The sequence below is a fragment of the Rhinatrema bivittatum genome, chromosome 1 (assembly GCF_901001135.1).
Source record: "Rhinatrema bivittatum chromosome 1, aRhiBiv1.1, whole genome shotgun sequence".
NCBI classification, from domain to species: Eukaryota; Metazoa; Chordata; class Amphibia; order Gymnophiona; family Rhinatrematidae; genus Rhinatrema; species Rhinatrema bivittatum.
In genome coordinates this window covers 520,625,720-520,652,586 of record NC_042615.1, presented here as the reverse complement: position 1 = coordinate 520,652,586, position 26,867 = coordinate 520,625,720, and the positions used below count along the sequence as shown (strand labels likewise).

At 42.6% G+C, this 26,867-nt stretch overlaps 1 protein-coding gene across 4 annotated transcripts in view; it reads left to right on the top strand.

The window, feature by feature from the left end:
* Window positions 1–15,610, top strand: part of MAMDC2 (MAM domain containing 2) — a 222,367-nt gene extending 206,757 nt beyond the window's left edge. For all 4 annotated transcript variants that reach the window (XM_029612686.1, XM_029612695.1, XM_029612678.1 and 1 more), the window contains exons 13-15: window positions 657–919; window positions 13,971–14,055; window positions 14,219–15,610. In XM_029612686.1, the coding sequence (XP_029468546.1) occupies window positions 657–919; window positions 13,971–14,055; window positions 14,219–14,286 (416 nt within the window). In that variant the 3' untranslated portion in view covers window positions 14,287–15,610. The remainder of the gene's footprint in view (window positions 1–656; window positions 920–13,970; window positions 14,056–14,218) is intronic.
* The last annotated feature ends 11,257 nt before the right edge of the window (window positions 15,611–26,867 follow it).

The window sequence follows — 26,867 nt, the reverse complement described above, 5'->3', positions numbered from 1 at the left end:
ACATACTTCTGGTCTTAGGAGCAAGATAATAGTCTGGTTATCCTGAAAATTGGACATGGTTACATAAACCCTGTTCTATGGAATTCTGCAACAACATCAGAGGAACACAGTAACTTTTTACATTTGAAATATTCACTTATCAAGCTGGAAAAATATAGAGTTTCTGGAATATAATTTTGAAATGAAGAGGATATTGTATTCTAAAAGCTATTTTGAGTAGGTTGCCGAACCTATAACATCTGCTAATGTTAGGGCTGCAGATGGCAGTCAGGCTTAGCCAAAAGGGCCAAACCTAAATCTTCCTATGCAATTACCAATGTTTGGAAACCTAAAAGATTTGTCCAAAAATAAAAGGGTGGAGACATAGGCATTTTCTTTGTTCTGTTCAGCACTGATATGGTGGCTTTATAACTAGTTATACATTAATGAACGAGAAAGATGGGAAAAATAATCACTGCACATTCTTTCATATCGATTATCTGTTGCTAGTGTATACCTAGTTTGCTTCTTGAAGTAATCAAAGGTTAAATATAAACTAAGTATGACTTCTCAAACAGTTTCTTGAAGCATGATCTGTGTATAGGCATCTAATTAGGAAAGTCTTTAAAGACGTATAAATATAAATCTCTTGTTTTAACCTTGTTTTTTTTTTCAAGGGTACTACATGTATATAGAGGCATCCAATATGATTTATGGACAGAAAGCACGTCTGTATTCACAGTCACTCCGCGGGATACCAAGACACCAGTGCTTGACCTTTTTCTATCACATGTATGGTGCTGGAACAGGATTATTGAATGTCTATGTGAGAATGGAAGATACCAGTGGAAAGGAGACCCTTCTCTGGAGAAGGATAGGCGAACAGAGTATTACATGGCTTAGAGGCATAATAGAATATGAATGTAATAAGCATCACCAGGTAAGTTAATGGATTTTGTGCCAAAAGCAGCACTACAGTTGAACTATATTGCGAGTTTTTACTTATTTACTTAAAAGATTTTGTATACCACTTATACACAATGTAGCAAACTAGGCGGTTTACAGGTTAAATACATTCATAATTTAGTGATACATAAAAATAAAACATCAGTAATACTGGGACTACAACACGTTAAACTAGAAAAATAAAAATGCATTCAAGTAATAATATGGGCAGCCAGGACTAATGGCCACTCTCCCTCGGCTCCTTACAATAACACAGTCACCAAAATAATACTCTGACACAGCAATTGGAAGTCAAAATAAGGCCACAGCTTTATTTGTCATTCAATCACCAGAGCCAACCAGTCAACACAAATACTCACCCCAAAGAATCATCCGCCTCGCCCCAGCAAGATAATCTCTTCATAGGCCACCAAACCTGTAATAGCCAGCAGCATCCCACCGCTAACCAGGACCCCCACCACAGCCCAGCAAGGGGTCCCAACCATGTGGCTGAACCTGGCCACATGCAACTAAAAACCAGAGTCAAGAAAGCCCGCCACCTAGCGGATTCCTTGCTCTAAACCCTGCCCCAAAAGAATCTTGGCTCTGGTATCTCTGCTAATCCCCCAACTGTGACAAACAATAACAATGCCCCGTAACAAAAGTAGAGGGAGGGAAGGTGGGGAGCAGGACAGCCGCACAGAGCAAAAGGGGGCGGCACGACCAGGTACCCCCCCTTTTATACCTCCCCCCCCCAATCTGTAATTAATTCATCCCCTGATGCACTGGGGCCGACCATCCAGGATCCTACATGGTCCCGAGGGACAACCCCAGAGTACCAATTCAAAACTAAATATGGGGATAACTCCACCCCTCTAATCCCCCTAACTGCCCGAGCCAAGAAAGCCTGCCACCTAGCGGATTCTGTGCTGTAAACCCCACCCCAAAAGAATCATGGCTCTGGTAACTCCGCCAAAGGGAGGGCATTGAGTGGTCAAATCCACGCAGCCCCCTCAACCCCCACAATAAAGATGTGGCCTAAACAAGCTGAAAAAAATACTCCAAGGCCTCCTGAATAGAATTGAGGAATAAATAGTTACCTGTACCAGAAAGGTGAACACCGTCCTTGCCGTAAAGACTAGGACAGGCATCCCTTGACCAAATGTGTATAAGGTGAACCCCACCATGAGCAAATAGCCAGGTACCTTACTGTCTATTCAATTTGACCCTGCTACGATCCCAAATCCTCAAATCTATGCAGACAGACCTCAGAATAATGTCCGACCAAATCAAGGTTGTATCAGGCAGCCATGACGATAAAACAGCCAAATCCTTCCAGACTGCATCCAGTAGTTGACGACAAGACCAGTCTCCCAAGTCGTTGCCACCAAGGTGAACCAGCAGAACCTCAGGATATGTCCACTTAGATAACGAGGACTGCACAAGAGGGAGTAGTTTGTTCCATCGCATCTTACGGAGCCCTAGCCACTTTACCCGCACTCCATGCTGAGCCAGACTAAGATGAGGGCCATACAGTCATTTCTCTGCCCAACGATGCACCCAAACAATATAAGAGTGGCCAAACAGCCACACTCTTCTCTTCGGCAGTTGCAAATCTGGAAAACAAAATTAACGCAGCAAGCAGACCACATAACAGGAGACAACCTACCATTTGCCCAATCTCACATAAGTGGCAAATGCTTTAGACTTCCAACGGCCAATACGGCGAATAATGCCATTGGACAAGCCAGAATCGGCCATGAAGTAGCCGCGCCAATGCGGAAAGAGTGAGTACCATAACGGCTACCTCCCAAACCGAGAGCTAGCAAAACTTTCCACAAAACCATGCTGAACTGGTATCTAGTGAGAGGGGAGCCATTGGCATGAACGAAAAAGGGGGTACCGCCAGGAGGTCACACACATAAGTACGCATGCACATTGGCAACTGGACAGGTCGCACGCTCAGGAACGCTAGACAAGACCAACCAGGTGCCACTCCCAGACTGATCTGTCTTAGAGTGGTGGATTTTTAAACACAGCCTATCACCCTCTAAGAAAATGTTTGCCGCCCTCAAGCCATTATGGTCACAACAGGATCCAGAACGATCAACCAGTTCACCCACCCTAAATGCCCCATAAAAAGCTAACACAAATGCAGTCCGGAATAGGCAAAACTCGAATGGGGAAAAATAAATATCCGGCAGGCACTCTCACATTTGCAATAACATGACGTGGTAATGGGTAGCCTACCATCAACAGACTGGGGCAAGCGACGCGACCACCCCGTCAATAAAAGTCTGACCAAAAACTATCGGAAGGATTACCCCAGCCATGTGCCTTAAAAAAGAAGGACAGTCCTGTAATGTGAGTGGCAAGAGAAGATTTTGACAAGTCTGCCTCCTTGGAGGAAGTGATGTAATTGAAGTGCAGTTTGTCAGAAACCGGTCCCCAAATTGCAAAACCTTGGAACACCCCCACAGATATGAAGTCCATGTTGACGCTGCCACCGATGACCTCAACAAATTCCAAGCTTCGGGACTCCATAGTTCCAAAGGAAATCTGGTCTGACAGCGCCTTCCAAGTCAGTGTTCAGTGCCAGCTTCCGAAACTGCTCCTACTTAAAATGAGAGAGTCAGCTATTTTGTTATCCACCCCAGGAACAATATGCGCAGAAACCATTGCATTCAACTAAGCAGCGTAAGACAAATTCGCTCAGCAAATCGGCCACCAGAACACATTTAGCTGACAAATTTGTTAATAACCTGGACAACTCCCAAGTTATCGCACCAAAATACCACCCTCTTATTTCGTAAACGATCCCCCCAAATGACTAGAGCAATCACGATGGGGAAAAGCTCCAAAAAAGTGATATTCCTTGTTGAACCCGCTAAAACCCAGTTATCCGGCCACACAGCTATACACTATGTTTCCTGACAGTAGATACCAAAACCGATACCACCCGCAGCATCCGAAAATAATTCCAAATCACAATTCGAGAGTGAATCAGACTGCCAAACAGAAACTCCGTTAAAACCATCCAAAAAAGGCATCCCACACCTTAAGATCCTTGCGGATCCTTCAAGTAATCCAAATGCGATGATGATGCTTCTGAACGCCAGACATCCACGCAGATAGATGCTGTAAGAAAACACAACCAATCGGAATAATACGGCAAGCAAAATTTAAACTGCCTGCTAGGGACTGCATCTGACAAAGCGTGATTTTCTTAGCCAGAAGCGCATCAAACACAAAGATTTCAACTGCTGCACTTTCGCGGTAGGTAAGCGAGATACCATAGCCACCGAATCTAACTCGATGCTTAAGAACACCAAACAAGTGGTGGGTCCCTCAGTCTCATTTACGGCAATAGGAATTCCGAAACAACTGGCAACTGCAAAAAAGGTATACATAAGACGAGCGCAGACATTGGAGGCAGCCAGACCTACAAAAAGAAAATTGTCCAAATAATGTACATTTCCATGCACACCGGCAGACTGCTTGGTAAGCCAGTGCACAAAAGAACTAAACAGCTCAAAGTAGTCACAAGAAACAGAGCAGCCCATGGGCATACATTTGTCGAAAAAATATTGATTCCTGAACTGAAAGCCTAGCAAAGGAAAATTCAGGGTGGACTGGGTGAAGGTGAAAAGCAGACTCGATGTCCACTTTGACATCAAATCTTCTGCACCACAGCACCTCACTAACCATAACGCACCAAGCAAAATTCACGAGGGATGAAATCATTTACGGATGACCCCTCAGGAAAAGACAAATTATGAATCAATCAATACCTTCCAAACTCCTTTTTTGGTTCCACCGCTAAAGGAGAAATAATCATTCTTGAAAAAGGGGGTTCCATAAAACGTCCTGCAATCCTGCTAAGGAAATCTCTTCCAACAGCTTCTGCAGACCATTGACTCTAGCCTACTGACTGAAACTGAATTAAAACTCGTACCTTCAATTGCACCAACGTATGGGATACGAAAACCAAAAGCAAAGCCATCGCGTAAAGTCACTGACACCTGACATTTAGGATACACGTCTAGCCAGGGAGCCATTCCTGCAACTGAAATAGGGGTAGGAGCCCTATTCAAAGCAAAATTACTTGCGAGCGGCGGAAAGACCTGAACCTGCTTTACGGAGTCATTTAGTGGCGAGGTGACTGGAAGTGCAGATGGAACAGAGGTGTTTAAATTTAGAATCGGGAAAAAGACATCCCGATCGGTTAAAACGCCAACAGATGTCGGAAGACCCGATTGCAGACTTCCCTTGTCCAGCACCGGCACCCTGTCCACGAAAGGGCCAGCTCTGCTGCAAAGGGGCCCCAAACACAGGATGCCCAGGTTGACTCAAAGCAGAAGGGCCAGAGGGGTGTGCCTTATTAGTCATCTGCTTTAGCCAGAGACTAACGTCCTGAGTACCCCATCCTATCTTTAAAGCGCTAAACCAAGCCCAACCTTCATAATCCTTATTCGCTTCGATGATGGTGTCGGCGTAAGCTAACAGAGCATCATACTGTGACGGGTCGTAATGACCCACCACACTAACCAATCTGAGGAAAGACCGAACCCAATTAAGTGTGTTCCTAGGGATCTTAACCTCGACTCCCAGGGGACAATCCGATTTGTTCCTCTTTTTACCTGAGCGCTTACCCCGTCTATTCTCTGACAAATGGAAATTATCAATATATTTACATTTTTTATTTGTTTCCTACATGCATGTGAAACTTCCTCCCACAGTTCAGTAAGAGCCACAAGCGCCGGAGCTCTTCTGTAAGTCAGTCTCACCTGAGTAGACTGACTTATGCAACAGCGAGAATTCTGACAAATACCAATCGGAGAGCGCATATTTCTCCCATTCTAAAAGATCTTCATTGGCTCCCAGTACAATTCAGGATTCTTCATAAATCACTTACTATTATCCATAAATATATTCACCAGCAGACCCCCCTTGATCTGCTATATCCCCTCAAACTGCACTCAACAGCTAGACCTTTAAGGGATGCCTACAAGGGATCCTTACATATACCATCTATCAAAGCTATACAACACTCAAACATCAGAGACCGGACATTCTCCATCACAGGTCCCTCTATCTGGAACGCCATGCCTCCGGACCTCAGGCAGGAATCTTGTCTAATAACATTTAAAAAGAAATTAAAGACTTGGCTGTTCTGCCGAGCCTTCACCGACACCAGTCCAACAGCCTGACTTATAACTGTTCTAGCTATTATGCATATAAACTAGCGCTAAATCATGTATATAAATTATTATGAGGACGTTTACAAATTACCTTGAGGACTGCCCCTTGCCTCCCTCATATACTCCAATGTATATTATACTCTTTCTTCGTACCCCTTCTCATTTCCTACTCCACGTTAACACATCCTTGTTATAATATAACTTTATACTCCTTCAAACTGTCTCTATTTTTTGGTTGGTTATAGTTTCAACTTGTTCGATGTAAACAGAGTTGATTTGATTTGTATCAAGAAAGTCGGTATATAAAAGCCTTTAAATAAATAAATAAATAAATAAATAAATAAAAAATAGTTACACAGTCACCTTATTGTAACATAAGGCAAGAGGGACCCCAAAGCGCGGGAAATCACAGAGGAAGAAGAAAAAGCCCGCCCCACAGAAACTGCCTCACCCACTACCCCAGAAGCAGGAACCCTTACCCCTGCAGTGCTAGACTCTCCGCTGGGCCCACCCACTGCCGTGCAAGCAGAGGAGAAGGAATAGCGCATTGGGGAAGGAACCAGCGCAGCAGCTCCCAGACGCACCCTACTATGTGCAGGCATGCCAGGCCCAGCCCAAGAGGATCAAGGCTCCAAACAAAAATGTGATGGAGGAACGAGAAGGACGGCCGCACAGAGCAAAAGGGGGCAGCACGACCAGGTACTGCCCCCTTTTATACTCCCCCCCCCACACTGTAATTAATTCACCCCCTGATGCACTGGGGCTGACCAACTGGGACACTACAGGGTCCCAAGGGACAACCCCAGAGCACCGAATCAAAGCAAATACAAGGATCACTCCACCCCTCAATTCCCCCTAACTGCCCCATTCGCCTGGCCCCCCCCCCCCCCCCCCACCAGCCTAACCTAAGCATTGCCTGCCTGGAGGAGCCAGCCTAGCGCCCATATTATCATGGCCTTCCAAGTCTGGGCTCCTCCAGCCCTTCCAAAGTGTTAAAAAAACAGTAATTAATATTTGAATTAACTAAAAACAGGCAAACAGAACGATTATCAGAGAAAGTTATAAGGCATTAATCTGGGTTGTCAGTCTCAAAGGCAATAACCATAGACAGGTTTTAGTTTTTTCTTTGTATATTTTCCGCTTAGTTATGCGTGTTAGTTTTGTCTCATTTGAATTATTATGTTACAATAAGGTGACTGTGTAAACTAGATGACAAGACCGGTTTTGTTTTAATTTTTTATAGTTTAAATTTTTATTGATAGAATAGAAATTTCCATCCGAGGCATACACAAGCAAAACCAAATCAAATGCTACACCTGCAGGTTGATGCGGAGATAACTATACATAAACAACAATATTTATTTATTTTTTCATTTTTTCATTTTTATATACCGATGTTCCTGTAAAGAATACATATCGCACCGGTTTACAAGGAAAAATAACATTAAAACAGTACATCCACCTTCAATTTATGCAAGTATTAGCCAAACCAAATGGAAAATAATCAAATAACCATACAGTCATTAAAATTTTTATGAAGCCCCCCACATCCCGCCAAAAACTCTCAATCCCCAGTCCTGAAGAGAGTACCAAATTACATGATTTAAAAACAAAGAATGAAAAAAAGGATTAAGGCTTAAATCAGTAGCCAGGCCTGAAAAGGAATTTTCGAAAATAAAATAAAACTAGTCCAGTGAGATCATGGCAGAGATGATTATCACTTCTTTTGCAAAATTGCAAAATTGTGCCCAAATGGTATAAGAAATAGCTGGCATGCTCCTTGTTATCCAAGTGAGTTTTTCCATACACCCCCCCCCCCCCCCCCCCCCCCCCCAATATTTTCAACTTTCTGCATCCAGTCATGTCAAGATGGTGGGTGTTTATTTTTCCATTTCTTGCCACAACTACTCTTGTGCTAACAACAGATGTTTAAGTAATCACTTTAGCCTTAAAGGGGCATTTTGTATATCTTAAGAACATAAGAACATGCCATACTAGGTCAGACCAAGGCTCCATCAAGCCCAGCATCCTGTTTCCAACAGTGGCCAATCCAGGCGATAAGAAACTTGGCAAGTAACCCATAAACTGTCTATCCCATGTTACATTGCTAGTAATATCAGTGGCTATTTTCTAAGTCAACTTAATTAACAGCAGGTAATGGACTTCTCCTCCAAGAACTTATCCAAATCTTTTTTTAACCCAGCTACACTAACTGCACTAACTACATCCTCTGGCAACAAATTCCAGAGCTTTATTGTGCGTTGAGTGAAAAAGAATTTTCTCTGATTAGTCTTAAATGTGCTACTTGCTAACTTCATGGAATGCCCCCTAGTCCTTCTATTATTCGAAAGTGTAAATAACCAATTCACATCTACTCGTTCAAGACCTCTCATGATCTTAAAGACCTCTATCATATCCCACCTCAGCCGTCTCTTCTCCAAGCTGAACAGCCCTAACCTCTTCAACCTTTCCTCATAGGGGAGCTGTTCCATCCCTTTTATCATTTTGGTTGCCCTCTCTGTACCTTTTCCATCGCAACTATATCTTTTTTGAGATGTGGCGACCAGAATTGTACACAGTATTCCAGGTGCGGTCTCACCATGGAGCGATATAGAGGCATTATGACATTTTCTGTTTTATTAACCATTACTTTCCTAATAATTCCTAACATGTGTTTTGCTTTTTGACTGCTGCAGCACACTGAGCCGACAATTTTAAAGAATTATCCACCAAGATGCCTAGATCTTTTTCCTGGGTGGTAGCTCCTAATATGGAACCTAACATTGTGTAACTACAGCAAGGGTTATTTTTCCCTATATGCAACACCTTGTACTTGTCCACATAAATTTCATCTGCCATTTGGATGCCCAATCTTCCAGTCTTGCAAGGTCCTCCTGTAATGTATCGCAATTCGCTTGTGATTTAACTACTCTGAATAATTTTGTATCATCCGCAAATTTGATAACCTCACTCATTGTATTCCTTTCCAGGTCATTTATATATATATTGAAAAGCTCCGGTCCAAGTACAGATCCCTGAGGCACTCCACTGTTTACCCTTTTCCACTGAGAAAATTGACCATTTAATCCTACTCTCTGTTTCCTGTCTTTTAACCATTTTTTAATCCACGAAAGGACATCGCCTCCTATCCCATGACTTTTTAGTTTTCATAGAAGCCTCTCATGAGGGACTTTGTCAAACGTCTTCTGAAAATCCAAATACACTACATCTACCAGTTCACCTTTATCCACATGTTTATTAACCCCTTCAAAAAAATGAAGCAGATTTGTTAGGCAAGACTTCCCTTGGGTAAATCCATGTTGACTGTGTTCCATTAAATCATGTCTTTCTATATGCTCTACGATTTTGATCTTGAGAATAGTTTCCACTATTTTTCCCGGCACTGAAGTCAGTGGAAACTATTCTCAAGATTAAAATCATAGAGCATGGCCACCTGGTTGTCCTTCTGAATCAGGATGACCTGATTGGAAAGGCTGCGCAGATATGGGCGGAGGCCCTCTCCCACAAGATGTTCCTCAGGGCCACCTATTTGCCGGGAGTGGACAATGTGTTGGCAGACAACCTAATTTGCGCTTTCCATCCGCATGAGTGGTCCCTCAACCCCACAGTAGCGGACGCAATATTCCAATGTTGGGGTCATCCTCGCATAGACCTCTTTGCGTCACCTCAAAACCGCAAGATAGAGAACTTTTGCTCTCTCACTCGCAGCCAACACTCACAGCCAAGAGATGCGTTCTCCCTCTCATGGGCAACCAGTCTTCTATATTCATTCCCTCCACTTCCACTTCTCTCGAAGATTCTCGTGAAGTTACATCAGGACAAAGGATGCATGATCCTGATAGCACCTCACTGGCCTCGCCAAGTGTGGTTTCCAATACTTCAGGATCTCTCCATTTGCAGGCACATTCCCTTGGGAAAGGACCCGCTTCTGATCACTCAGAACGGCAGGTGCCTACGCCACCCCAATCTTCAAGCTTTGTCCCTGACGGCCTGGATGTTTGAAAGGTTGATTCTTCAGCCACTTAACCTTTCGGAGCCAGTTTCCCATGTCCTGATTGCTTCACGGAAGCCTTCCACGAGAAAGTCTTACCTATACAAATGGAACAGGTTTAAGTCATGGTGTTCTTATCAAGCCCTTGATCCCTTTACCTGTTCCACCATGAAGTTTCTAGACTATCTCTGGCACTTGTCAGAATCAGGTCTAAAAACTTCCTCCATCAGAATGCATGTCAGTGCGGTGGCCGCCTTCCATAAAGCTGTCGGGGATGTTCCTATTTCAGTACAACCCCTCAAAACACGTTTTCTGAAAGGCTTGCTTCACCTCAAGCCTCCTCTGCGTCCGGCCCCTTCTTGGGACCTCAATCTGGTTTTGGGTTGGCTCATGAAACCACCATTCTAGCCTCTCCAATCCTGTGATCTTCGCTATCTCACATGGAACGTGATTTTTCTTTTGGCAATCACATCTGCTCGCAGAGTTACTGAATTACAGGCCCTAGTTACCTATCCGCCTTACACTAAACTTCTGCAGGACCGGGCAGTACTCCGCACTCACCCTAAGTTCTTACCTAAGGTAGTATCGGAGTTTCACATTAATCAATCCATTATACTACCTACCTTCTTTCCCAGGCCCCACTCCAATTCAGGAGAACAGGCTCTGCATACCCTTGACTGCAAACGGGCTCTAGCCTTCTATTAGACCGTACAGCTGCCCTCAGGAAAAGTACTCAATTATTTGTACTTTCCATTCCATCAAATTGGGGCAGCCTGTGGGTAAGCAGACTCTCTCCTACTGTTAGCGGACTGCATATCTTTTTTGCTATCAGCAAGCAGGCATTCCACTTCAAGACCGTGTTAAAGCACACTCTGTGAGGGCCATGGCGACTTCAGTAGCACACTTACGCTCGGTGCTGCTTCCCTGACATTTGCAGGGCTTTACCTGGAGTTCTCTCCATACCTTTACAACCCATAGTGCTTAGACAAGGCCCGGAAGACAAGATTCCATCTTCGGCCAGTCTTGTCTTGCGCAATCTTTTTGCAACTTGATGTACCAACACCCTTCCGCCTGCCCTTAGGGTCAGGATGCCCTCTACCAAAATTCCACCTCATCCTTGTGCCTTTGTCACATCTAGGTACATTTGGTGCATTTCTCGGACATCCTCAGCTTGGTACTCACCCATATGTGAGGACTACCATCCTGCTTGTCCTGTGAGAAAGCAAATGTTGCTTACCTGTAACAGGTGTTCTCACAGGACAGCAGGATGTTAGTCCTCACGAAACCCGCCCGCCGCCCCGCAGTGTTGGATTCGTTACGTTTTCTATTTTTATTTTTCGGCACTTCCTGTAGCTTTAAACAAGACTGAAGATGGACCCCTGCTGGCTGCAGGTTTAGTGCCATGCTGGGCATGCCCAGTAGGTGCCAGTCAAAGTTTCTAGAAACTTTGACAAAAGTGTTCCGTGATTGGGCTCCATCCTGTGATGTCACCCATATGTGAGGACTAACATCTTGCTGTCCTGTGAGAACACCTGTTATAGGTAAGCAACATTTGCTTTATATACACATTTTAAAATTGACTATTTGTGCATACATGTGTGCACGATTTCATATTGACGCATACATGTGTGCGCAAATGCTGCCTCACTCATGTAAATGGGGGGGATTTTAATAGACACACGTGCCAACATAATTACCTCTTTTCACAGCTTGTTCCCAGTTCGCCCCAGTAAAGGAGAGGACTTCCTAACCCCCCTAGCTAACTTTCCTCCCATTTACCCTATTAGCCCTGAACCTTAAAACCTTGCCGACTTCCCTATTTTTTTTATTTTACAATTTACACGCCATCCATAGAAGTAAAGTTACATGGTAGGGGGCACTAGTGCGAACTTGTGCACTTAAAGACTTACACGCAGATTTCATGGTACAGATCTAGTCCACCCATGCCCTGCCCAGACCATGCCCCACCCCTTTTGTGGAAAACATTTTGTGCGCGTATGCGGGCGCCTTTTAAAATCCGCGTGGCGAGCACTTGGCTGAGTCACGCATATCTCCCTGCTTTGGTGTATGTAGGGGTTTTAAAATCGACAAGTATCTGCACATATCTCCTGATTTTACATGCAGAGTCCCTGCATACATTTTTGAAAATTATCCCCAGGTTTGGAATTTTATATAAGGAAGGGAAGCTCAATTGGTTGCTAATCAATAGTGAGTGTGGTGTAGCAAAATGGTAGTATGTGTGTGTATGTTAAGTATTTCTGTCCTGCATTGCGATATGTTGTATTTATTTATTTATTGAAATGTATTAATTGCTTTCCAGATCCAATCTGGATCACCCAAAGTGATGTACAAGATCATAAATCATAAACAGTATAGCACAATATACAGCCATAAAACAATAAATTAACGATGTTTCTTTTTTTTAAACCCCCATTTCCTCCCATCACATAATTTCTCTAATTTAGCCATCACAAACTTCATTAATCATTACCCATGTCTTTAGTTTCTTATGAAACTTCAGCTCACTTTCTCTTCTAATCTCCAATAGCAATTCATTCCATATTTTTTTAGATGAACATAGAAAAGGCTCTGTTTTGAAGCCTTATGTCGATAAGCTTTAACAATTGGCAGTTGGAACTGGAATGTTTATTGTATTCTTTGGATCTATTCGATTGTTTCCATTGGAGGTGATTTTTCATATGATGTGAACAAGTACCCTTTAAGATCTTAAATGCCAGGACCAGTACTTTAAATTTGCAAAGGACTTTAATCAATAGCCAATGTCATTTCTTTAACAGTGGTGCCGCTTCATCTCACTTTAAACGTCCCAAAATTGCTCTGGCAGCCATATTTTGTATTATTTGAAATTGCCCAATACATGGCATTGCAGTAATCAATTACAGACATTACCTAAGGCATACACCTCAGATTTTAATGCTTGAAAGTTTAAGATAGGTTTCAGTTGATGAACCATTCAGACAAAATACATGCCATACGAACTACTCCCAAAACATGGGCCTCCAAATTCCAATTGCCATCCAAATTCATTCCCAATGATCTGACCATATTTTTTTTTGTCTCTATCAGTTTCTCAACAACCATAAATAGGGATCTGCAAACTTAAGCCGATAATCTAATGTTCGGTATTGCTTGTTTTGGGGAATGACCGTTCTAGATTCAAACTCATTCACAAGCTAAATACCATTTTGTTCTATATATAAGCAAGTAATCACTTTTTTATAAATGTGTATATTTAATGCGAATAAAATCATTTCATTCAAAATTTCTTTCTTTTTATATTTCTTGAAAAACTGGCTCAGTAAATGTCCTTATCAACTAATCCTCCTGATGGATGATGATAAAGTACAGCAGTTATAATACTTAATAGTCCACACTTATCTTATGCACTAGCGTGCTGATTCTTTTCCAACTGGTGTACTTCGCTCAATCACTCAGAACAAACTTGCTCAACACTGGCCATGTTTCGACGCATTGCATCTGTGTCAGGGGCTGGATAATGAAATTAATCTTCGTACACCTTCAAAACTGCCATCACTTCATCGGACCAATTTCTCATCCGTTATCAAGTGACATTTTTTAGGACCATCCCCAATCTGTAGAACCCCTGTCTTGACATTTAAAATCAAACCACCATCATGTAACCATCCCTCCATTGTATCTTTTTCTCTGTTCTAAATGTGTATAATTTTGAAGAAGTACAAGTTACCATACCATTTTCTAAAGTGTTTTAGAATGACTTGCATTTAAATTTTATTTGAAGCAATTTTCTTGAAGCATTTGAAGCAGGTTAATGAAGATTGTTCTTGTTCTAGATCATATTTGAAGCTATCCGGGGATTATCCATAAAAAGTGATATTGCCATAGATGATATTATGATTCAGAGTGGCCCCTGTGAAGGTAAAACATATTTTACACATTAAGTTGCTTCTCTTTTATTAGCAGGTTAATTGGCCTTTAGTAGAATTTTAGTTTAGAAACACACTCACCCACCTGAATGACAAGTTATTGTTTTTGTCCTGTAAAACATCTTTAACAGAAGTTTTCTGGGTTTCTTTTACAGACAAGGGAGATGTGATGACCTGGCATTCATCAGGATTTTCAGATGACATCAATGAAATAGAATACTAAGCAATAAACTCCTTAAGGAAGTGGCAGAGATGTTAATATGTACATGAGATACTGCACACACTTTTTTGTGTAAAATATTGGACAGTTTTACCTATTTCAAAGATGTGCAAAAAGACCTCAGAGCATTCTTGTGCTTTGACTTTACGAGAATACTGACTCAGGGCTTCTTAGATTCATTGACATACTTTTTTCGCATGTGGTATTAATTATATCTATAGGCTTCCTATTTTGCACAGATTTTTACCTGTAGACTAATGAGTAGTTGTGAGGAGTTTGGTTTTTTTCTAAATAATAATGCAGGGATTTGGGGAACATTTTTGTTTTATGTTTCTTAAAGCTGAGCTATCCTTCTAAACTAATAGAAAACACTGGTCATAACCATGTCAGACCATAGTTTCCTATCATATTTCAACAGATGGCTCTGTTCCTGTATTTTTCTTCATCGTTCTCATATTTTCAACTACTGTGTGTGTTTAGTTTCTTCCTTTATGTGAATAGCTATAGTTTCTTTATTTTTGTGATTAGAAGTGTGACAGCCACAGTAGTCAAAAATGTACTTAGAAAGAAAAGTGCGACAATTCAATCTTCTTATGACAGAAACAAAGCAAGTTAAATGACTGGGTCACAGTAAAACTGTGGTCCCTGTGAGCTTCAGTCCGCATTCAGTTAATGGTTTTCTGTTTGGGGGAAAGTTATTTTTGTGAATGATGTTTCATTCCTAAAATTCCAAGCATTAAAAACGTATCTAGACAAACAGGTAAACTCAACTAGGAATTATTAGAGGGTCTCACTGTCTCTATCAGATGCAATTCTTCATGATACCATATTGTAGAATTACTTCTCCACTTTAAAAAGTTATTTTTGCTGATGACAGTAGAAATATGTTTACAAAAAAGTATATTAATGATAATATATATATATATATGTACAGGGTGAGTATAATCAGAATTCGGAGCAGAAAACAAAACTTAATTTACTACTTGATCACTGGTGAACTTGGTTAGCAAAAGGTTTGTTTGAGGGAAATTCATTTTGTTCTGCATTATTTGCTGAAGAAATATGGTACAGGCATTGAGGGGGCACCCTTGCAGTAATTCCTTGATAGTTATTACCATAAAAGTTATCTTAATGAATTTGTGTTGATTTTGTCTCATAAGTGTTCCTTTGTAATTCAGTATTGGTAAGAGTGCTATAGAACACAATGCTACTCACTTGTTTGCACACAGCAGAGAGAGATTTTAGTCATTTGTGAGCACATGGTTGAAGAATCCACTCTTCTGTAAAGCAAACGTCTTTTTTTAAAATAAATCATTTTATACACTCATATATGTTTGCGCCTTTTCTGATCCAAGGGATAACATTAAAGGTAGTTTTTTGTCAGACATACAAACTTGATTGCCTGCGACATTTGTGTTACCTGTGGGATATTACAAAAACTCCCGTGCTCCTTAGTTGTTCAAAAACTCACATTGTGCTTCCTAATTCATAGGGAGGGTGATTTTCAAACTGGCGCCATTTGGAAGCTGGTAAAAACATGCGCAATTTTCAAAGCAGATTTGCACGCATGAGTCTGTTTTGAAAATCATCCCACCAAATCTTACCGCACAAGTTCCACCTGCTTGATGTGCATACATTTTTTTTCTGAAAAGTTACATGCATACTACTGAGTTTTATAAAGTATGCACATAAATGCAAATCCCTTTCCAGGAATGCTTTCACTCATTCAGGGTAAACTTACATACGAACATGACATATGGGCATAAGTTTATCCGCATAACGAGTGGGCAGTTTTATAAAGGGCCACCTCTGTATGTAAAACAGTGTTTTCAACCCACAGAAGTCCCTTTAAAAAATTAACCCCTTAAGGTGAATTTAAAAAGCCATGTGCGAATGTGCCAAAATTTTAAAGCCGCCCACATGCACGTGCATCTCCCAATACATGAATATCTCACTCTGATTCAAAACAAGGATGGATTGGATGGGGCCAAAAGATGTGAGCATCTGGGCACATGCCCAGGTCCAGTGCTGCATAACTTCACTTCTGCTATGGAGGAGCTGCAAGTTTCAAAACCAGCCATTTCTCAAGGTTTTAAAGGGTCTGTGGTAACTGGAAGGACTGCATGCTATTAAAGCAAGGGGGTTTGGAGAACATAGCTCTACACTGGGCGAACTGGTGGATGAACTGCTGAAACTGGTCATGGTGTGGACGCCCACCAATTATAAAATTCCCCACTTACGTGACTCAAACCCAGTTGCAAAATAGGGCACACACATATACACATCCAAGCTATTTTATAACATATGCATATGTTATAAAATGGCCACATCCCTGGGCACGCACCAACACACATTTGTCAATATGCACCCGCATGCCCCTTTGAACGTTACTGTCTTTTGTGCACTCGATATGCACTATTTCTTAGCATATGGACAGGTGAATCCAGAACTAGTGGGTTATGCACCTCTACAGCAGATGGGAGATGGAGTAAAGCTGACATCACAGTATATATACCCGTCCGCCAACATCAACCCACCAGTATTCTCCATCTCTAGCAGATGGTGGACATGCATCTCCCTACGGGGGATTGCTTAAAAATTTTAAAGGAGAAAAGAAGAAGGAAAATTATTCACCCTGCTCTCCTGTGGTGATACCTTATGGTCCACTCCCTCACTTGAGAATTCCTGAGGTGATATCCTTGGATCTCTCCCTCAGATGAGTGCCTTGGTCCAGTAGCTGGTTTTCTGCTTGCATGCACTTAGCTGTAAAAAAAAAAAAAAAAAGCTAAAAGGCAGATGGGTACAGAAAGCCGAATGCAGCGGTGAAAGTCCTTGCTTTCTCCCCCTGCAGCCGGAGATGGACCTTGTACTCAACTGGACAGGCTAAGCTCAGGTAATTAAAAAAAGAAAAGAAGAGAGAATAAGGGGAATTAAGTAGGGCTCTCTTCTCCAGTCTCCTTGCTCGGCATCTGCTATGGAGGAGGATGAACTGCTGAGGAGCTTAGGGGAGCTTAAGGGACGTGGGCAGCTTGGGATAAGCAGCCTTTTAGGCTAGGCCCCGATCTCAGGCATGAGTTTGCTGCATGGTAGGCATTTTTACATGGTTTTTCTTGTGCATTAGACTGCCTTCAGTTACATCGGTTCGTGCTTGTGCGGCCGGCTGTATGTCCAGTAGTGCTTCCACTTTGTGCGCCTAGTTGCGCACATAGGGCTAGATTTAAAAAAGGTTACGTGCGTAAATCTGGAGGATTGTGCGCGCGCAAGTTATAAAATTGGGCATACGTGTGCGATTCAAAACAAATCGGAGTACAAATGCTCTGCGTTGTGCAGACACCTTCACCGAATAGTCTGGGGCAAGGCGGACCGTTTGGTCTTGAAATTTCAGGTTTTCCTGCCTACGTGCTGCCTGAAGAATGAGCTGTTTGTGGTGAAAGTTCAGGATTTTAGCTATCACGATCCTGGGCCTTAACTGTCCCGGCGCACAGGCTCCCAAACGGTGAGGGCTGCGCAGCCCGTTCACATCAAGGATGTTCTCCAGGACAGACTCTGAGTCTTACCGGTTGTTTAAGTGGATATGGGGGGGAGGGATGGTAGGGACATCGGATTATGGGTAATTTTCGAAGTATAATGTTTCAGTGCTGTAATGAGAGGCCTTCTAGAGTAACAGGGAAATTGTTAAGAGGACGAGCCAGAATAGAGAAGGGGGGGGGGGGGCGAGATCAGCTGGGAAACTGGTCCCTCTCATTCTTTATATTTACTGTTTCAATGTGGGTTTTCTTGGTCTATAGATAAGGGTTAAATATAGATGTATCTCTTGGAACATCGATGACCTTGGGTCCCCTATTAAAAGGAAAAAGATGTTCCAACACCTTCAGAGGCTTCGGGCCAATATCGCTTGTATACTGGAGACACACTTAGATGACAAAGAGAGTGCGAAACTGTGTAGGGAATGGGCGGTGGCATGTTACTTTTCATCCGCCAAGGGGAAGCTGTCCTAGTCCACAAAAACACTGCTCTGACAGTGATCAAAGAGATAAAAGACGAAGAGGGAAGATATATTATACTACAGGGCAATTTGGCGGGGAAAACTATTATTCTGTGTAATGTATATGCCCCAAATGTGCATGACCAAACATTTTTCACCCAACTCATTAATACTCTGCTTGTTCAATCACAAGGAGATTTGATTTTCACCGGAGACTTAAACTGTGTACAGGATGCAGCATTAGATAAGTCACAGCTTCCTCCCGGTTATAGGCCATGGGCGGAGTCGGGAGTGATGTCACTGTGCAAAAACTTAAAACTCCATGACATTTGGACATCGCCACCTATCCCATGACTTTTTATTTTTCCAAGAAGCCTCTCATGAGGAATTTTATCAAACGCCTTCTGAAAATCCAAGTACACTACATCTACCGGTTCACCTTTATCCACATGTTTATTAACTCCTTCAAAAAAGTGAAGCAGATTTGTGAGGCAAGACTTGCCTTGGGTAAAGCCATGCTGACTTTGTTCCATTAAACCATGTCTTTCTATATGTTCTGTGATTTTGATGTTTAGAATACTTTCCACTATTTTTCCTGGCTCTGAAGTCAGGTTAACCGGTCTGTAGTTTCCCGGATCGCCCCTGGAGACCTTTTTAAATATGGGGGTTACATTAGCTATCCTCTAGTCTTCAGGTACAATGGATGATTTTAATGATAGGTTACAAATTTTTACTAATAGGTCTGAAATTTCATTTTTTAGTTCCTTCAGAACTCTGGGGTGTATACCATCCGGTCCAGGTGATTTACTACTCTTAAGTTTGTCAATCAGGTCTAACACATCTTCTAGGTTCACCATGATTTGGTTCAGACCATCTGAATCATTACCCATGAAAACCTTCTCCAGTACAGGTACCTCTCCAACATCCTCTTCAGTAAACACCGAAGCAAAGAAATCATTTAATCTTTCCGCGATGGCCTTATCTTCTCTAAGTGCCCCTTTAACCCCTCGATCATCTAATGGTCCAACTGACTCCCTCACAGGCTTTCTGCTTCGGATATATTTAAAGTTTTTACTGTGAGTTTTTGCCTCTAAGGCTAACTTCTTTTCAAATTCTCTCTTAGCCTGTCTTATCAATGTCTTACATTTAACTTGCCAACGTTTATGCTTTATCCTATTTTCTTCTGTTGGATCCTTCTTCCAATTTTTGAATGAAGATCTTTTGACTAAAATAGCTTCTTTCACCCCACCTTTTAACCATGCCGGTAATCGTTTTGCCTTCTTTCCACCTTTCTTAATGTGTGGAATACATCTGGATTGTGCTTCTAGGATGGTATTTTTTAACAATGACCATGCCTCTTGCACACTTTTTACTTTTGTAGCTGCTCCTTTCAGTTTTTTTCTAACTATTTTTCTCATTTTATCAAAGTTTCCCTTTTGAAAGTTTAGCACGAAAGCCATAGATTTGCTTACTGTCCCCCTTCCTGTCATTAAATCAAATCTGATCACATTATGATCACTATTGCCAAGCGGCCCCACCACCGTTACCTCTCTCACCAAATCCTGTTCTCCACTGAGAATTAGATCTAAAATTGCTCCCTCTCTCATCGGTTCCTGAACCATTTATTCCATCCAGGAACTTTATCTCTCTAGCGTGTCCCGATGATACATTCACCCAGTCAATATTGGGGTAATTGAAGTCTCCCATTATTACCGCACTACCAATTTGGTTAGTTTCTCTAATTTCTCTTAGCATTTCACTGTCAGTCTCACCATCTTGACCAGGTGGATGGTAGTATACTCCTATCACTATAGTCTTCCCCGACACACAAGGGATTTCTCTACCCATAAGATTCAATTGTGTATTTAGTCTCGTGCAGGATATTTATCATGTTGGACTCTATGCCATCCCGGACATAAAGCGCCACACCTCCTCCCGAGTGCTCCTCTCTGTCATTGCGATATAATTTGTACCCCGGTATAGAACTGTCCCATTGGTTGTCTTCCTTCCACCATGCCTCTGAGATGCCAATTAAGTCTATGTCATCATTCACTGCTATACATTCTAATTCTCCCATCTTACTTCTTAGACTTCTGGCATTAGCATACAAACATTTCAAAGTTTGTTTTTTGTTTGTATTTTCATTCTGCTTTTTAATTAATAAGGATACGTTAGAATTTTTTAGCTCAAGTGAGTTTTTAGTTACAGGCACTTGGACTACTTTTCTTATTATTGGAACCTCACTGTCGGGATGCCCTAATTCTAATGCATCATTAGTATCCTTTGAAGATACCTCTCTCCGAACCATGCACTGCTGAGTGACTGTGGGCTTTCCCCTTTGTTCTAGTTTAAAAGCTGCTCTATCTCTTTTTTAAAGGTTAGAGCCAGCAGTCTGGATCCACCCTGGTTAAGGTGGAGCCCATTCCTTTGGAAGAGACTCCCCCTTCCCCAAAAGGTTTCCCCAGTTCCTAACAAAACTGAATCCCTCTTCCTTGCACCATCGTCTCTTCCACGCATTGAGACTCCGGAGCTCTGCCTGTCTCTGGTGACCTGCGCATGGAACAGGGAGCATTTCAGAGAATGCTACCCTGGAGGTTCTGGATTTAAGATTTCTACCTGAGAGCCTAAATTTGGCTTCCAGAACCTCCCTCCCACATTTTCCTATGTCGTTGGTGCCTACATGTACCATGACAGCCAGCTCCTCCCCGGCACTGTCTATAATCTTATCTAGGTGACGCGTGAGGTCTGCCACCTTCGCACCAGGTAGGCATGTTACCAGGCGATCCTCATGCCCACCAGCCACCCAGCTATCTACATTCCTAATAATCGAATCACCAACTATGACGACCGACCTAACCTTTCCCTCCTGGGCAGTAGGCCTTGGGGAGATATCCTCGGTATGAAAGGACAGTACATCACCTGGAGAGCAGGTCCTTGCTGCAGGATCCTTTCCTGCTACACCAGGTTGATGCTCTCCAATCATGAGACCTTCTTCCTCCAAGGCAGCACCAGGGCTGCCAGTCTGAAGTTGGGACCTGGCTACTATGTCCCTGAAGGTCTCATCTATATACCTCTCTGTCTGCCTCAGCTCCTCCAGGTCTGCCACTCTAGCCTCCAGAGATCGGACTCGTTCTCTGAGAGCCAGGAGCTCTTTGCATCGCATGCACATGTACAACTTCTCACCGGTGGGTAAAAAATCATACATGTGACACTCAATGCAAAAAACTGGGAAGCCCCCCTCTTGCTGCTGGATTGCTGCCTTCATCTCAATTTTGATCAGTTCCTAGTTAAGTTTTAGGTTGTTATGGGAGTAGGAATGTGTCTAACGTCCTTTAAATGTATTAGTGAATTCACTATATGTCTGGTAGTGGCCTACAGGGGTCTGATCAAACTCTCAATAAAGTTTTTGTTGTTGTTTTGTTTTGGGTTTTTTTGTGAAAGTGGCACCTGCCTATAAATTAAAGGATGAGCTAGGGGTGGGTGGGCAAGGGGTGGGAGGGTTGGGAAATACAATCAGTCGAACTTCAGTTAGTCAGCCAGAGTGACTCACTGCTCTCTTGATTAACAAATGTTGGTACCTATTCAAACCAAATCACACTACCTCAACACATTTCCAAGGTGAGTAACTGAACTGAACTTTTCAACCTTTTTACTTAGGTATACACTGCTCCTAGCTTATTTCTAGCTTCTGGCTAATTTTTTGGGTTTTGGGTTGTTTTTTTTAAATACAAACACTCAGTTCTGCTTAATAGCTGCCTTACAGACTTTTAAAAATAAACACACTACCTACTGCTTACTAGCTGCCTTATTGACTATTTAAAAATACAGTCTAACTTGTTTATTCACTGCCTTACTGATTATTAAAAGCACAAACACACTAAATAATATTCCCAAATAGTTAACTTTGCCCCAGTACTTTTAAAAAAGACAATGTCCCAAGCAAAAACTTACTGATTCCTTTCAGCCACCAGCAAGGTGATCCTCTCCTCTCAGTGCTCCCACTGGAATGTGAGTTACTGAGCTCTTCCCTTACCATACGGTTGATATTCCAGTTTGGACAAAGTCGATTATGGCACGGGCAGAATGACCTGTGCTGTATGTAATTACAACAATGTACTGTTTCAAATTTTAAGTTGTGTTGTAAGCAAACATGATGTTTAACTCTTAATAAACATATTTACACAAACACCCTGGAGCATATGAATACACCAGATGAAGTACATTTTCTGTTCTCGTCACAAGTGAGAAATTCTCGTCGCTATTGGAGGAGGAAGACAAGGAGGATGAAGAGCAGCAAGACGGCAGTGAGGTCCCAGTCCCTCCTGTAGCCCCAGCAGATTTCACCACTAGGGAGGAGTAGCCCAATCCTCCTCTACCCCTTCTATCACCGGGGGACCCTGTGGTGGAAGTCCAGCCTCTTCACCCCCAACTGGTAGGCCCCGGGCCCGATTAACAGAATATCCCTCTTCCCATCCTGATAGGGCCTTCTCACTGTTCTGCCCCAGGATCTAGGGTTGCCAGGTCTCAGACTGGCCAGCCCTTGCTGGCTGTATGAGGCTTGGATCCCCTTCTACCTCTCCCTCCATTATATTTATTTATTTAACAATTTTTTATACCGATATTAGTAGCTACATCATATCGGTTTACAGCAGATCTGAAGGTAGAAATTACATTAAACGGGTGCAGGGAAGGGAATAAATAGGAACAAAGATATAGCAAGGAACTGACAAACAAGAAGAACAGGCTGCTTACAATCACAATAAAAACAAGGAAACAAGATAAAACATTGTAACGTAACTTATACCAGGTATCAGGTTAAGAGCTGGCATGACATGTGTTAAGGGAGCAGGGAATCTATTCAGGATAGGCCTGTTTGAAGAGCCAAGTTTTTAAATTGGTTTTGAATTTATATGCAGCCCTGCCAGGGACTCCTGAGCCTGTGTCTCAGTGGGCTTTTGGGGAGGGAATGCAGATGATGGTGCAGGAGATGAGAGAGATCTGGGCTGACCTCAGGAATCTTCTTGGTATGGTGGGCCTCGTCAATGAGACTCAAAAGTGCCTCACAGTGCCTCTTTAGCTTATTGCCCTGAGACCCTCCATCACTCCAACCAGATTCCTAAGTCTGCAGTACCTGGCCTCCCTAGGTTCCTGGGACTTTTTTTGTTTCTATAAATAGTTTGTATCCTGGAATACTCCATTCCTGTCCATTTTATTTAAAAAGTTTAATACTTGTATATTTAAGATAAAAGTTTTCTACATTTATATTTATTTTGGGTGTGTATTTCCATTATTTACTACAGTGTTTTTGGTACCACAATAGTAAAGTCTCAAAGAATATCCTATAGCCATAACTGATATAGCCCTGCATATTGATTAATATGCTGATTTGTCCAATATTTGTTAGCCTCCTTTTATCTACCCTCACATCAGCATATGCAATTTGTTTACTTGAGCTAACCCTGCACCCTTAAAACTGTTTCCAGTAAGGGAGACCACAAATCAAAAGATATATATCCATAGGTACCACTTACCTCCCCAAAGGGCACCAGATGTGAGTGCAGGAAAGCCCAAGCAGGGGTTCTGAGTATCAAGTTTCTAGTATGTTAGGTATCCCCTTAAATAAAATCACAGCATAGGGAGATAAGGAGTACACAAGAAGTGGCCCTTTCAGAATCACTACACTTCACAATAGAGAAGAGGTGTGATATAGAAATTCTGGAAAGAGCTGTATTTCCCTGATGCATGCTGCTGCTTAAAGGTCTATTAAGTTACCTCCATGTCCCATAGACTTCCAGTGTAATAGAAAAGAATAGCAAATTTTCAAATACTGCAGAGATGGAATGCCTTTATGGATTGCAAGTTGGTTAAAAGACAGGAAACAGAGAGTAGGGTTAAATGGTCAGTTTTCACAGTGGAAAAAGATAAACAGTGGAGTGCCTCAGGGATCTGTACTTGGACCGGTGCTTTTAAATATATTTATAAATGATCTGGAAAGGGGTACAACGAGTGAGGTGATCACATTTGTGGATGACACAAAATTATGCAGAGTTAAATCTCAAGCGGATTGTGATAAATTGCAGGAGGACCTTGAGAGACTGGAAGATTGAGCTTCCAAATGGGAGATGAAATTTAATGTGGACAAGTGCAAAGTGTTGCATATAGGGAAAAATAACCCTTGCTGTAGTTACACGATGTTACGTTCTATCCTAGAAGTTACCACCCAGGAAAGAGATCTAGGCATCATGGTGGATAATACATTGAAATCATCAGTTCAGTATGCTGTGGCGATCAAAAAAGCAAACAGACTGTTAGGAATTATTAAGAAGAGAATGACAAATAAAACGATGGATGTCATAATGCCTCTGTATCGCTCAATAGTGAAACAGCATCTTGAACACTGTGCAATTCTGGTCACTGCATCTAAAAAAAAATATAGTTGCACTGAAGAAAGTGCAGAGAAGGGCAACCAAAATGATAAGTGGCATGGTACAGCTGCCCTATGAGATAAAGCTAAGGAAGTTAGGTCTGTTCAGTTTGGAGAAGAGATGACTGAAGAGATGACTGAAGCGGGATATGATAGAGGTCTACAAAATCATGAAATGACTTGAAAAAGTTAATGTAAATCCGTTATTCTCTCAGATAATAGAAGGACTAGGGGGCACTCCATGAAGTTAGCAAATAGCTCATTTAAAACAAATTGAAGAAAATTCTTTTTTCATTCAGTGCACATTTAAGCTCTGGAATTCATTGCCAGACAATGTGGTTACAGCAGTTAGTGTAACTGGGTTTAAAAAAGGTTTGGATAAGTTCCTAGAGGAAAAATCCATAAACTTCTATTAATTAATAAGCAACAGTAGCTTGAGATTTATTTAATGTTTAGGTACTTGCCAGGAACTTGTGACTTGAACTGGTCACTGTTGGAAACAGGATACTGAGCTTGATGGATCCCTGGTCTGACCCAGTATGGTAATTCTTATGTTCTTATGTAAAACAAATATCAGATTAATGACCAGTACCTAGTAGGGATGTGAATCGTTTTAGGACGATTAAAATTATCGTCCGATAATTTTAATATCGTCTTAAACCGTTATGGAACACAATACAATACAGATTCTAACGATTTATCGTTATAATCATTAGAATCGTGAGCCGGCACACTAAAACCCCCTAAAACCCACCCCCGACCCTTTAAATTAAATCCCCCACCCTCCCGACCCCCCCCCCCCCCAATAACTTAAATAACCTGCGGGTCCAGCGGCGGTCCGGAACGGCAGCGGTCCGGAACGGGCTCCTCCTCCTGAATCTTGTCGTCTTCAGCCGGCGCCATTTTCCAAAATGGCGCCGAAAAATGGCGGCGGCCATAGACGAAAAAGATTGGACGGCAGGAGGTCCTTCCGGACCCCCGCTGGACTTTTGGCAAGTCTCGTGGGGGTCAGGAGGCCCCCCACAAGCTGGCCAAAAGTTCCTGGAGGTCCAGCGGGGGTCAGGGAGCGATTTCCCGCCGCGAATAGTTTTCGTACGGAAAATGGCGCCGGCCGTACGGAAAATGGCGCCGGCAGGAGATCGACTGCAGGAGGGTCTGTTCAGCGAGGGTTCCGGCGCCTCGCTGAACGACCTCCTGCAGTCGATCTCCTGCCGGCGCCATTTTCCGTACGAAAACGATTCGCGGCGGGAAATCGCTCCCTGACCCCCGCTGGACCTCCAGGAACTTTTGGCCAGCTTGTGGGGGGCCTCCTGACCCCCACGAGACTTGCCAAAAGTCCAGCGGGGTCCGGAAGGACCTCCTGCCGTCCAATCTTTTTCGTCTATGGCCGCCGCCATTTTTCGGCGCCATTTTCCAAAATGGCGCCGGCTGAAGACGACAAGATTCAGGAGCAGGAGCCCGTTCCGGACCGCTGCCGTTCCGGACCGCCGCTGGACCCGCAGGTTATTTAAGTTATTTGGGGGGGGGGTTCGGGAGGGTGGGGGATTTAATTTAAAGGGTCGGGGGTGGGTTTTAGGGGGTTTTAATGTGCCGGTTTTTCGATTTTTAACGATTTTTAACGATTTTTCACGATATTTTACCCCCCCAAACGGCAACAATACGATTCCCTCCCCCTCCCAGCCGAAATCGATCGTTAAGACGATCGAGGACACGATTCACATCCCTAGTACCTAGCCTATGCCTCTCCATGCTCACACTGCCTATCCTTACAGGTAAGGCCCAACTGTTTTGATAAAGGCTTCCAGCTCTATTTGCAAATCCCATCAAAGACTAAAATAAACATATAAATCTCAAACACTTACCTTTCAAAGGACATCTGCCTGCTAGAAGACTGCTAGTTTGGTGTTCTATAAGACATCATGAAATCGATCATATATAATTTTTTTAGGACTCTTGAACCAAAGCTCCCAGCAATCAGTCACTATTTGGTGATCAAATTAACTGACCCGTCACCCTCTTTCACTAATGGTAAATGGAATGGACTAAAACACTGACTTAATCTAAGGGAATCATCAGAGATTGTCTAGCACCTAGAGATTGGTCTGAAATATAATTGTCAGCAGCAATTTCCCATTCATACTGATTTAAGAGGACAAATGTTTGGAAGGGTAGAAG